We start from the raw sequence: 13,972 nt of genomic DNA on the forward strand, positions 1-13,972 counted from the left end.
GAGGGCTCTGAGTCCGGGCGCCAGGGGCTGGGGCGGGCGGGTCTGCTGCTCCTCCTCCGCGGGCGGCTCAGGGCGCGGCGCGGCCAGGTGGGCCAGCGGGTGGGGCGCCGCGCTCCGGAAAGCTCCGCGGCCCGGCCTGGGACGCAGAGGCCGCAGCCGCCGAGACGGGTGGGGCCCTCCCGGGCGCCCCTAATCCCCGGCATTGTCCTGGGAGCCCCGCCGCCGCTCCCGCTTCCGCCCCGAGGCGAGCAGTGCGGGCAGGGCAGGAACGGGTACCGGGCGGACGGGGTGGGCGCGCAGGGGCGGTTCGCAGGGCCGCTGCCCAAATGTGTGACTTAGGGGACGTAACCTGATATTTCCGAGTCGCCATTTAAAATGGGAATAAATGTTGCCTCATTCCTGGCTGTGCAAAGGATTGAATTAAATGAGACCAGGGATGTGCCCGAGCCCGAGCCACTTCAAAAGACATGCACATGGGGGTGGGGTGGGCAGAGGCTTGGGGTTAGGTGACAGTCTGTGACTTGAGTTCAGAGAAAAAAGGAACCTTACACTTCTTTGGCGGGGGAGGTGCTACTGGGAATTGAACTCAGAGCCTTCACACTGAGCTACATCTCCAGCCCTTTTTAAAATTTTGCATATTTTGTTTTTGTTTTTGAGACAGTTTCACTATGTAGTTTAGGCTGGGCTTGAACTCGCTATGTAGCCCAGGCTGGCCTTGAATTTGTGGCAGTCCTCTTGCCTCAGCCTCCAAAATGCTGGGGTTACAGGTGTGTGCCACTATGTTTGGTTTTAATTTAATTTAATTTTAAAATTTTGGGACAAGTGGCTAGGTTTCCTGAGTTGTGTTGGAATTTAGGATCCTCCTATCTCAGCCTCTCAGAATGCTAGGTTATAGCCTGTGCCACCAGGCCCTCCTAGGACCTTATTTATTTATTTATTTTGGTCTTCTTGCCAATTAGGCTGGCTTTGAACTCACTTTGTTGCCCAGGTGGGCCTTAAATCTTGATGATCCTCCTGCTTCAGCTTCCTGAATGCTGGGATTACCTGTTTGCACCACTGTGCACGGCCTTTTTTTTTTTTTTTTTTTTTTTTTTTTTGTGCCTTACCCTTTTTGCTGAGCCTAATTTGTTAAATGAACCGGTCAAGTCAAGTCTGTAGCTGAACACTCAGCTCTGCTCTTTCCCTCTTGACCCTGGTGTTGACCCACATGCTGGGGGGTGGGCAGGTGGTATTTGGGTGTGGCTGGGCAGTGGGGTGCTGAGTCACTGAGGTGAGAAGCGGGAAGGGTGTCTTGAATTCAGAGGAAGACCTACATCTGGATGGGGTGGGGGACTGAATAGAGGACTCTTGCAGAGCTCTCTGCCCCAAGTCACACCCTGCCTGTTTACGGGGTGAACAAAGGCTTCGGACAGAAGTTTCAGCTAAACAAACAGGCTCAGAGCTGTGGGCTGCCCCTGCCTTCTGCCGCCCAGCTCCTTCCCACCTGCTGCCCTCCTGCTCCTGTTCCTGCTCCACCCTACCCTCCTGGGGCCCTGGCTGGGAACTCAGGGATTTCCCAGTAGAGGAGGGAAGCTCGGTTCTTCCCCTGGGGCAGGCCTGGCGTCCTGGGGTGTTATAGTGCTTCTGTGTAAGGAGTTTCCAGTCTGATAGGCCAGAAGGAATTTGCACCCACATACCCCACATTTGGACATGATGTTCTTTCTGAATGGAGCTAGAATCCGAATAAGGGCTGGAGATACACTGGTGAGAGATGGGACCGGAGTTTGGCAGACAGAGCGGGCAAGCTGCTGCCCTGTCCTTTCGCTGCGTCTGTTTGGGTTCCCTCCCCCGTCGGCTCTGACTTACCTGTCAGTACCTCTGTGAGGGGCCCGGGGGTCCACCCGTCCACTGCTGTGTGGAAAATGGACCTTGAAGCTGGTGTGTATTTGTGACAAGGCGTGGTGACTGGGAGTCATGAAGGAGCTCCCACACTGTTTGGGGGAGCCCGGCCCCAGGGATGAGCCATCTGAGACTAGGAGATGACAGTTTGCCATCGAGGACAGGACTGTGTGGCTGGACTTGGAGACTGAACCCTCAGATCAGAGTGAAAAGGCCACAGGGATTAGTGTGAGGAAGCCCTGTGACAATCAAGTCCCGATGTCAGCACTTGTCACTCAGACGTGGAGTGGCCCACTCTCTTGTCATTGTCCCCGGTGGATTTGGCTCTTTGAGGACAGGGAACATATACAGTTGGACTTTGTGACTGGATCACCTAGCATTCTGCCTGTTGTGGAGTCGGTGCTTAACAAATACTTGTTGAGTGGACAGCTGGTTGCATGATTGAGTGTGTGGTTGAATGTTGGAGGCTTCGCGTAGGCCAAGGCACTTGAACCGGCCTCCATGAAGACAGAGTTGGGTGGAGACGCTCACAAGTAAGTTGGTGGTTTGCCATGTGGTAGGCACTCTTTCTGTGAGAAAAAGGTCGTATGCCTAAAGTCGCAGAGCCAGCGAGCAGCAGACAGCACAGGCCAGGCTGCGGAGGCTGCACCCTTGCTATGCATCAGGCTGCCTGGGCCAAAGGACACAGCCTAGATCTTTGCTGTCCCTGCCAGCCTCATGTGGTTCTTAAGCCTTGAAAAGTGGCCAGTGCAGCTAATATTTAAATTTAATTTAATGTTAATGTTTTGTTTTGTTTCGTTTTGTCTTTTTTGAGACAGGGTCTTGCTACGCAGTTCAGGCTGAACTTGAGCTCACTTTGTAACCCAGGCTGGTCTCGAACTTGCAAGGATCCTCCTGCCTCAGCCTCCTGAGTGCTGGGATTATAGGCATGCGCCACCAGGCCCGGATGAGTTTTTTTTGTTTAATTTAATGTTAATGAATTTAAGCATTCCTAGTCATAGGGGGCTGGCCAGTGGCTACCTGGTTGAGCAACACAGGTCTGTGTAGCTTTCCAGAGAGGAGGCCGGGAGTGGAGGGCACATCTAGAGCGGCCCTCATGGCTTCAGTGCTGTCCAGAGACTCTGTCCCTTTGTGTCTGGGGGCTGTTTTCAGGTCACACCATGACCCAGGCTGGGCCCAGCAGGTCTGCGTCTCTTTAATGTTTCTGTCTGTGGGTGGAATGGCTGGGCAAGGAGGTAGGAGCCGGAAGAAGCACACACATGCATTGTGCCACCCCGGGCTATGCCTTGCTCCTGAGAACTGCTGCCTGGTTCCGGGCACGGCCGAAGAGCAGCTTCCAAGACTAATGGCCCCTGCACCTGACCTGCACTTGTACTGGGGCCCAGGGCTCTGTGGACCACCAGTCAGTCTGGCAGAGCCAGAGATGCTCTCCTCAGCCCAGCGCTGGGCTTCCTCCAAGAGGGGCTCCCTTGTGGTGCTGAGGGTCAGGATGGCCCCAACCGGGTCTCCTTGTCCTCGCTGTGCCGGGTGCCCACAGCCTTGGCAAAGTGCCACCGCTGCTGGAGGAGCCCCTTGCAGAAAGAAGCTGGAGCAGTAGGACTTAGCCTGAAGTCCAGTCCAATGGCTGGTGCCAAACCATGGTTTTCCACGTGGAGATTTCTGAGTGGGAGGAACCGCTCCTGGGTCTCTTCCCTCTGTGGTCTCCTTTCCCTGCCTTCAGATGTTGAGGAGGCCCACAGAAGTGCTGGTGATGAGACATCCTCTGACTTCTGTGGTCTCCGACCCAGTGCTAAAAAATAAATAAATCTTGCCTTTTCTCTTCCTGGTCTTTAGGAATGCCTCCTTCCCTACCTTTGTCCCCGCCAGTCCACTTGAATGAACAACGTCACCTTCTAGCCATGCTCTGCATTTCCAGCCTCACCAGGTTTAGTCTGACCTGTACAAATGTCACCTTGGCTTAGCAGCCACCCAGGCACCCCAGCCCTCACAAACACCTGCAAGTCCAGGGGCTCCCCACTATCCGGCCTGCCCCTCCAGCTTCCCTCTTGCTGCCCCGAGTCCCTCCTCCTGTGCCCCCCAGCCCGCCTGCCACTTCAGAGCATTCTTCTTACCAACAAAGGAGCCAAGGAATGACCAAACATAGCCATAGCCCTTTTATTTAAAAATACAGCGAGAGGATGGCTTGTGCTGCTATGCGGATGCAGATACACTTCTTCCAGACCCAAGTCCACTCCTTTGCTTGGAAATGTATGCACGCTGCAAAAACCTGAGAGAAGTTTATGTCAAGTTGTGTGTCTGAATTCTCAAAAACAGTAGCTGTGCCCACATTCTGCGTGAGAGGAGATGTCAGGAAATAAAGTGGACAGAGGAGAGTGCATCAGAAAACTGGAGATCAGTTTGGTGGGGTGGAAAGAGCACCCTTCCGGGTCCTCAGAGACCTCACTGTGATCCCCCTTCTGCCATTAATTTGCAGGACAGGTAGCGGTACCTCTGTCGCTCTCTGCATCCACTTTTGCACCAGTAAATTGAAGGACCTGCTACTGATGGGGTGTCCGCAAGTACATGGTGTGTTTCTGAAAATTTTAGTTTGAACTTTGTTGGTGGTGCTGGGGATAAACCCAGGTCTCTGAGCGTGCTAGGCAAGTGCTCCACCATCGAGCCACACGTACAAGGTGTTTTAAGTGGTCACAATAAGTGGGAGGTGTTACCAGCACTATAAGCAAGGCCAGGGAGGCTGAAAGCCCGAAGTGCTGGGACCGTCCTCCCCAAGGAAGAACTGTCCTACCCATGATGCCGTGCAGTGCCCTGGTGGCAAGGGGTCCCCTCTGGCCTCAGCTCTGTGAGCTCCTGTGACTCCCCCACACACCACTCCCGTTTCTGTGCCAGGAAGTCTTCCCCATTGGCTCTGTCCCCTCTAGAGACTTTATGGACCAACAGTCTAGAACCTAATTGGGAAAGTGGCTGCAGGACTATTTTGCAAACTGTGAAGTACACGCTACTTTGGGAGTAAACAGTCCTTCCCCAGCAACACCATACACTTCTTCTGTTCCCACCCTACCTCCAGGCCTAGCACTGTGCTGAGCACCCAGTTACGGGCAGTGAAATGATGTCACGACCTTTAGGGCTGGAAGGAGCCTCATCGTTCATGTCAGTGAACCAGGTCTGAGTGCTAAATGGTCTTAGGGGCAGCCAGCCTGTCTACCGGCCCTCTGCAGTGGCAGGAACCCCAGGTGGGCTCTTTCTACCCTGGCCTGCCCTGCTTGCTGTCATACCCAAGCTGTCCGCCCAGCTCGGGGTGGTCCTGGGGGTATGGGGCTGCCACTGCATCTCACCCCAGAGGCCTAGAAAGGACCCAGGAGGAGCGTGAGGGCCACTGTGGTGCTCTTGGGAGGAGGACCATGCTTCCATGTTCCCCGGAAGATGTGTCACCCGTGAGCACCAGGGGCAAGAGCGGTACCAACTCAGAAGCAAGCAGTAGGCTCTTTGTAGGTTATGCCTTACACCGGTGGTGGGAGAGAAGAGATTTGAGATGGGAAAAGATTTCCCTGGTGTGGAAGCTGTCAACCACAGGGCTCAAGGCCAAGGAAGGGCAGCATCTATCTATATCTGTAATGCATTTACTTGGTTTTGATCTTTTATTTGTTTCCTTGTTTATTGTATGGTGATAGGGACAGAACCCAGGGCCTCCTGCATGCCAGGCATGCACTCTACCACTGGGCCACACCTCAGCCCTTTAATGCATTTCTTTTTGAATGTTTATTGAATACCTTTATGTTCTAGGCACCTCCGTAAGATAGGAGGATTCACTAAAATTGTTTGCCTTGAAGAAGCTCAGTCAAATGCATCATTTGATACTAATAATTAAATTTAGTTAGACAACTATGATATTTACGGAGCAGGGTATTTTTAAATTTGTTAACTCATATATGTCACACTCTTGTCAGGCAAGTACTATTATTCTTCCCACTTTACAGATGGGAAAACAGGGGCTTAGAGTATGAAGAGACATGATCAGGGGTTGCACAGCTACTTAGCTGTGCTGGGTAATAATAAAGGCAGGCATCGTGCCAGACCCATGGGGAGTGCTCAGGACCATTGCCAAGTGAGTGTGTACGAAATGCCAAGGGGTTCAGAGGACGCCTGTTTGTAGGAGAGGTGACTATGGGACACAGCTATGGCTGCGGACAGGGTTCATCTCCCCAACACCCTAACTGGCCTTTGCGGAGGGTAGATCCTAGGTACCCTGCCCCAAGGCACTGTGTGGTGATGGGTGCGTCCACTACCTTGATATGCTGACGACTTCCCAGTGTATACATGTGTCAGGGCAAGTTGTGTACCTTAAATATATACAATAAAAATAATGTGACCTAAGCCGGCTCTGCCTAGCTGAGAGCTGAACAGCCCGAGTCCAGAGCAAAGAAGCATCTTGGGACTCTTCTCCTATGGGGGCGGGTCCCTCCGCAAGTACACCCCAGCAGAACTCGGGGCTTGCCTTCAGTGTTCCTTCAGAACAGTCCTGGCCCCCAACTCAGGTATCAGCCGGAAGGCCTGGGGAGCCACTCCCACTCCACAGCCCTCCACCCCGGTTTTTGCTGCTTTCTGCCCCTGGAGTCTGCAGCACCTTCCCTTATCAGACCTGTCCAGCTTGGAGATGACACCGCAGCAGCTTCCTGGGGTGGTCTGGTTGCATCACATCGTGAAGCTCTGAGAACACTTTCTTAGTATGCCCAAGGCTGCCTCCCACTCCATACTCTCCTGCCAGCCTCGCCCCCTCACCTCCCTCTGCCCTGGATCCCATCATGATGTGTCCAGCCCAGAGAGGACATATAGCCCCTCTGGGTATCCTAGGGCTGCCAGGGGAAGTGTCCAGGATGACACTGCAAGCCTGTGGGTCCTCTTGCTTCTCAGTGGAGAGCAGCAATGGAAACTGAAAATGTAGACCCTCTTGTCTAAAGAGTATGAAGAATTGCAAAATGGCAATGGCAGAGATTAAGTCTGGACCCTTGAGTGTGGGAGCCTGCGGGGGTCACAGGGCGATGGGGTGGAGCAGGTTTTGTGTTCAGGCATCTTTCCAATTCAGCCACAGATTAGACCCTAATACAGTGTCATCAGGCAAACTGTTCTCCTCCCTGGGAGCCAGAGATAGATCAGAGGAGAGACCAGAGGCCACAGAATGAACCAGGCTAATTGAAACTCACCCAACAAAAAGAGGTCTCCCAAGCTAAAGGGTGAGATTTGGGTGAAGCTATTCATTTTTCCCAAAGAGCTTCTGTCTGTATAATAGGTGGATGCTTTGAGCAAGTCTGTGACTTCTTAATGGGCCAGCACTGCAATGTGCACATGTGCAGATACACACATGTACCCCCCAATATGGAACATGTATGTCCACAGACAACCACATCCAAGAGTTCACGTATTCCAACATATGACCTCCACCCTATAAATGCAGGTTCATTCAGCCAAGCCAGCATTGCTACAACCAAAGCCCAGGCACCCAAGGATCAGAGCACCCTCAGCTACCCCTGCGTCCAAGTATGGCTGAAATGTCTCAGCTGTGTCCTCTGGGTTGCCCAGCTGACCTTCCAGGACAGTCATAGGTCAGACCCACCAACTTGATAGTACATGTCAGTGTGGGGAGCATCTGCTGGGGGGACTCTGCAGGGGGGCGTCCCCGCCTGTCACTGTGCAGGGCCCAGTGCCTTTTACCTGGGCCTTTGGCCATCCCGAGGGTGTGTGGTTAGAGGCTCTGAGCTTTCGAATCTGCCTTTCCACCCTCTTCTAACCCTGGCGCTCCTCTTCCTTCCCCTTTTCCTGGCACTGGCCTCATCCCCTTTCCTTTTATGAGAGAGCCAGGCCTGAATGGGGCTCCCCCTACGGACCATTTGAAATCCCTGTCCTTGCCCCTCCCTGGCTCTCCATGGAGCTCTGCAGCTGGGCTGCGCAGGATGTGGGGGCAGCCATGGGGGTGCAGCACCCTCCTCTCCAGAGAAGAACAATGAGGCCGCTCGTCAGGGTGGTGGGGCGGAGAGGGTGGGCGGGGTGGGGGCCTTGGAGCCTCATCAGAGCCTCCAGTGCGGCCCCTGGAGGGACAGCTGAGTGATGAGGCCTGAGTCACATGCCCCAAGAGCTCCTTGAACTCCCGCTCTGTGCCTGTCCAGACACATCCAGCAATGCACAGGGTAGATATTCAGAGGTAATCGTTTCTGTGGCACCTCGAACCTCCCTCCTTGCTGAGGGTGAGCTGGGCCTAGGACTTGAGCGGGAGGAGTCCGATCTGACTCTGATCTGCAGCGTGGGCTTCTGTGAACATCACCCCACTTTCCCCACCACTGTCCAGTGTGCCCCTGCATCTGCACGGCCAGTCATAACCCGAGGCCAGTGGATGAAGCCTGGGAACATCCTGAGACCAGACCCCTGCTTTATAAATCCAGGAGGAACCCTGTCCTCCTACTCCTCTCCTCCTTCCACGGGGACCACCAGCATGCCAGACACAGCTGCTGAGCCCTGCTCTAGGCTGGGGTGGCTGGAGATGGCCCTGCTGTGCCTCCAGGGCAGCAGAAGGGAAATGTAGATGAGAACGAGCCCAAGTTCAGCATGCCAGGGCCTTGGCTCTACCTTGCATGGAATGCCTTCCTTCCTTAGAGGACATGGACTCCAGAGTCCGAGCTTTATCAAAGATAAAACATTTGAGACTAAACAGTCTTTTTATAGATTGGAACTGGGCTCTCAAGTACGTGTTCCCTGCTATTCCCAGCCTGCCTTTCTTTTCTTTTTTTTTTTCCTTTTTTTTGAGACAGGGTCTCAGTATGTAATTCAGGCTGGCCTAGACTCATTGTGAAGCCCAGGCTGGCCTTGAACTCACCTCGAAACCTCAGCCTCCCGAGTGCAGGGATTACAGGCGTGCGCCACCAGGCCAGTTTCCAGCCTGCCTTTCTTTTTTTTTGGTTTTGGTTTTTCTCCGGTACCGGGAACCGAACTCACGACCTTGCACTTGCCAGGCAGGCGCTTTTGCCGCTGAGCTAAATCCCCAGCCCCTCCAGCCTGCCTTTCTAAAGACACACGCACTGCATACGCTGCTCTCTGGGAGACACAGAGCCACTGAGGCCTGTGGATGAACACGCCTCCCGAGGAAGGGAGAAGCCTGCAGCAGTACCTGTGGGCACTGCCCTGCTGTGCGGCGGGCTGTTCTGGGCCCACCCCTGTCTCTCTACAGAGGTGAGAAGGAGCCACTAAGAGATCGCAATAAGATGGAGACCAAGTGTGTCAGGCACACACAAATGCAATCGCAGACACTGCTGCGCACCCAGGCACAAACTGAGAAGAAAACGCTACCATAGAGCGTGGGGTGGGACCCACAAACCAAGGCCCCAGCTCCTCCCCACCTACCCCCTGGCGTGGGGCTCTGGCCTACAGGGAGCTGAGGGAAAGGTAAAAGGAGGACAGCAAATATTTGTTGTGTATGTACTGTTTACTAGACAGTCTGTAAACATTAGCTCACTTAATCCTTACAAGGCCTTTACTAGCTTGTTATTCATCCCATTCTCATGGAGGAGGAAACAAAGGGTCATATTGGTCAGGAGCCCAAGGCTTCTGACTCAGGAGGTTCTGTGCTCTTTTCTTTTTGTTTTCTTAAACGTAAGATGGAAGCTAACCCGGGGCTGTTGTGAGGATTAAGCAGGATTATTTGGATAAAGGTCTGCCAGTACCTGGCAGAGAGTGGGCCTCCAGTAATGTCAATGCAAGGACTGTGGTTATTTGATGTGCAGGGCATCTCAGAGGACAGTGACATGAAAGCCACCCATGGGACCTCTTAGGTTACAGGAAGCTTAGAATGGTCTAGGTTGTGAGTCCATGGGAGGGATCAGAACTTCACATCTCTCTGCTTAGGAATCAAGGCATCTTCTGGGGTGCACCGAGAGGTCATGACCTCCCACCCGAGAAAGGCAAGAGACGGAGCTGGGTGGGGGGCAAACAAGAAAGAGGCTGGCAGAGGGAGACCTCAGAGGGCATCAGAACCCACTTCACCTGGGGCCGATTGAAAGACTGTTCCCTGTGGCCGGCCCAGGGTGAGTGCCCCAGCGCTTAAGCGCTGTGAGCCTGCCCTGTAGGTCAGAATGGCCGTGATCCTGGGCCTCAGTTTCCCCACTGGTAAAAAAGGAGATGAAGTATTTTTTGCATGAAGGGACTCCCTGCCCCTGCTCTGAACTTCCATGCGTTTTCCTCCAGCTCTTCCCCTCATGGAGGTCAGTTTCCGGCACAGTCCCAGGGAAGCCCCAGAAGGGACAGTGGAGGGCAGAGGGGAGAAGGGGAAGCTGGACCGAGTGGCTCTGTTCTCATTCTCAGGGTGCAGCACAGTGGGAGGGTGGTGGGACCCTGGGTTCCCCTTCAATGGCTGGTGCTACGTAGAACAGACGGGCACCGATGGGCAACTCACAGCCCCTGGCGTTTTCTTTCCATGCAGAGATCTCAGCATGAACAACCTCACGGAGCTTCAGCCTGGCCTCTTCCGCCACCTGCGTTTCCTGGAGGAGCTGTGAGTGGTTGCCCCAAAGGACGAGGGTGGGAGGCAAAGCTCTGGTCACCTTTACCAGCTGGAGGCTCCAGGGTACCCCAGGAGGAGGGTGGAACTGGAGGGGAAAGAAAGTGGCTTGGGAGGTGGCTCTTCTCGACAGTCAGGTGTCGGGCTGGTCTCCGACCCACAAGTGACCCCTGGGTGGCAGTGCCGGGCCACAGGGTCTGAAATCTAGTTTTTGTTCCTTCCAAAACCAATAGCTCTTTGCAGCTTTCCCTCTTACTGTCCATGGCTGCACCTCTCCCCAAAGTCACCTATTAGCTGCTGTGGTCCCCTGTGCCCTGCCTCCAGCCCCTCCCCAGGACCGGGTGGTTCTTCTGAGGTGTCCCTCACCTCCTCCCCTTGTTCTGTATTCCCACTGCTCCTGACCTAGCCTCCCCCATTTCTAGAGTGCACAAGCCCCCTCGGTGGCAGATCTCCTCCCTCCATTCTAATACACCCCAAAACCCTCAGAGTGCACCTCACCAGCTCAAAACTTTCTGTGATTCTCCATAGCCTGAAGGGTCTTCTTCTCAGACTTTCCCTTACCAGATCAACTTCCTCCCCACAGCGCTTTCTGGCTAATTTCTCACCCAGCGTCTCTATCAGCCTGGACTCCAGAATCTGGCCTTGTCCCTAGGGTGCTCATGAGTAAATCACTGCCCCACCTGTCTGCCCTGGGAGGTCACGTCACTCTGTCCCTGTTCTCACTGTCATCCTAGCTGTGTTTCCAACACCTCCCAGCCCCATGTACCCTTCTGTTCACACACCATAGCTCCTGGGGGAGAGGTTGCTTAAACTCTACAAACTGTGGGCTTCTGAGCCTGAAAACACCTTCAATCCCATCTCCCTTAGCAATTGTCCCCAGCTTACCCCAGCCCCAAGGGTCCAGCCTGTCCTGCAGGAGTTAGGAGTCCATCAGCCCCAGGGCTGTGGCTGGGTGTGGAGGCCAGGTCCTGCAGGACCCCTCTGTGTGGAAAATCAGCTTGGGCCCACCTGCTGCCCTCAGTGAGCTCGTATATGAGACGGAGGACCCTCAATAGTCAGAAGGGGGATGTGGCCCCGTGGGTTGGGGCATCTGGGCACTAGGACAGTAGGGCTGCCAGTGGGCAGGGAAGCCTTCCTGGAGGAGGAGGAGGAGGAGGAGGAGCCAGATCCTAAAGGAAGTGGACAGCTTACCTTTTAGGGGAGCTGACTCATCTTGGTTGGGAATGACAAATGAGAGCAAAGCACAGGGTACTCAGAGCAGGTGACAGGAGCACAATCTGAGAGCTCAAGGCTGATTCTACACCTCCTGCTCCTGAAGAGAGAGCTGGACACATCCACAGAACATCAGCAGAACACAGGCTTGGGGACCTCAGTTAACACAATGCCTTTCCACACAGTTGTTTTATAAACAGCAAATGTCAAATAAAGAGACTTTTTTGGAGAATATATATATCCCCCACAGTGGGAATGGGACCCAGGGCCCTGTTCATACTAAGCAAGTGCTTTACTACTGAAAGACTGAACTCAAGGCCTTCAACACTGAACCACATCCCCAGCCTTTTTCATTTTTTTGTTTTGAGAGAGGGTTTCACCAATTTGCCAAATTGCGCATGCTGGGCTCAAACTTGGGATGCTCATGCCTCAGCCTCCCAGAGCACTAGGATTACAAGCCTGGTTCCAAGATAATATTTTTTAAAAACTGGCTTCTTTGATGCCAGCACAGGCCTCCCAATAGCAACTGATGTTCATGGGGACTCTGGAGGTCCAGAGTGTCTCTAAGGCATCCACATTAAACTCTGTATGGTCAGATGTGAGCCCTAAGTGCTGGCACTGAATATATTTCATTTCATTTGTTCCTTTTAGAATTGATCACTCTATGACAGACATGGTAACAATTAGCCTAGAATGCTGGGGTGATCCAGCACCTCATTCCCAATGCTCCTGGATTGGTGGGAGTGAGCCGTGTCCACTGTGACACAGTACCGTAGTCCAGGGCAGGCTGTGGGCAACTCAGGTCTGCCCAGAGGACAGCGTAGCAGTGCAGAGGAGCCCTGGGCCTGGAGCTCAGATCTGGGGGAGGACACCTGCCCTGCCCCCGACTGGCTCTGTGACCTGGAGGGCCAGCGCCTGACCTCTCTCAGCCTCAGTTTCCTCATCTGAAGTTTGGGTTAATACAAGTTGAGTGGTCCTAACCCCAAGCTGTAGTCTGAAACTTTTTGAACATTCACATGACACTATAAGGGGACAGTCCTGCCACCTGACTGCATGTAACAGGTGGGAGTTAGAACAGCAGGGAACTGAATTATTGTAGTGGCCTGGGGTGCAGCTCCGTGGTAGAGCACATATCTAGCTTGTGTGAGGTCCTGGCTTCAATGCCCAGCAGGGAAAACAAAAAAATGTATAAAATTACCTTCAGGCTATGTATATGCGAGACGGTGGATTTTGTGTTTAGACTTGGGACCCATCCTTAAGATAGATAATTATACATTTGCAAATTTTCCAAAATCTGAAAAAAGCCTGAAATTCCAAATACTTCTGGTCTAAAGCATTTCAAATAAGAGGTACTCAAACTGTAATAAGTACCTTGCAGGGTTATTATGAGAGTTTCGATGAGGCATGTAGAGAGCTAAATGAGCTGTAGAGTCAGTAAATGGTACTTACCGCCCCTTCTTCCCCTCTCCTATCCCATTAGTTCACAAACCAAGGGAGGTCGCCCTCTCTCTGGATAACCGGCCAACACTGCTGACCTTTGTCTCCGATTTTTAGGCGTCTCTCGGGGAACCATCTCTCCCACATCCCGGGACAAGCATTCTCTGGCCTCTACAGCCTGAAAATCCTGTAAGTAGAGTCGACCCCTTCTTACCCACCGGGGCCACACTGAGAATCAAGAGAAAATCGCAGTTTTATAATCCAAGACCGAGTTTCCCATCAATTTGCCTCTCATCTCCTTAGCTTCACTTTTCGTTTCCCTTGCTGTTTTTGTTTCTTTGCTTTCATCCTGTCTGTAACGGGCTCATGGTACCCGGCTGTGTGGCAACTGTGCAGGAAAGTGGTGTCTTTATTTTCTGCTGTGAGGAATGACCATCAGCAGAGGTCGCTGTCCCCGAGACCCTTGCGTCTACAGAAGGGTACGACTGCTCCTGAAGAGGGCTCCAGATGGGTTTCTTTAGGCTCAACTTAGTCTCAGTGTCACCAGCCCTGAATGTCTGTTCTCGGGGCAAACACAGCACACAGCTCCTCCTTCAGACTCCAGGCTGCCTCCTCCTAGCCCTCTTACCTTTCCTTTGAAGAAAAGAGAAGTGAGAGTGGTGTATGACCTCGTAGTATTGCGTCTGGCTTCCTTTTACTATTGAACTGTTGACCCATTTTAGAGGAGGGAAGGTAGAGGCATTGTCTTCTGTCACCCCAATCTGTGTTCTACTTTGTCCCAGTGATGAGGGAGGGAGGAAATTGGTAGAAGAAAGAGGACACACTGAGTCTCAAGGTAGGTGTGAGAGGTTCCTAGAGAGAACACACCACCCCAGGGATGAGTTTGGGAAGAAAATAAGGATTCTG

The 13,972-nt window shown here is 53.2% G+C and overlaps 1 protein-coding gene across 1 annotated transcript in view; it reads left to right on the forward strand.

The window, feature by feature from the left end:
* Nucleotides 1–13,972, forward strand: part of Lgr6 (leucine-rich repeat containing G protein-coupled receptor 6) — a gene marked incomplete in the record, with an annotated part of 106,680 nt that overhangs the window by 18,422 nt on the left and 74,286 nt on the right. Inside the window, 2 exon segments of the mRNA XM_013522356.1 lie at nucleotides 10,340–10,411; nucleotides 13,184–13,255. Coding sequence (XP_013377810.1) covers nucleotides 10,340–10,411; nucleotides 13,184–13,255 — 144 coding nt within the window.

This window comes from Chinchilla lanigera, unplaced genomic scaffold (assembly GCF_000276665.1).
Source record: "Chinchilla lanigera isolate Chin_1 unplaced genomic scaffold, ChiLan1.0 scaffold00005, whole genome shotgun sequence".
Taxonomy (NCBI): domain Eukaryota; kingdom Metazoa; phylum Chordata; class Mammalia; order Rodentia; family Chinchillidae; genus Chinchilla; species Chinchilla lanigera.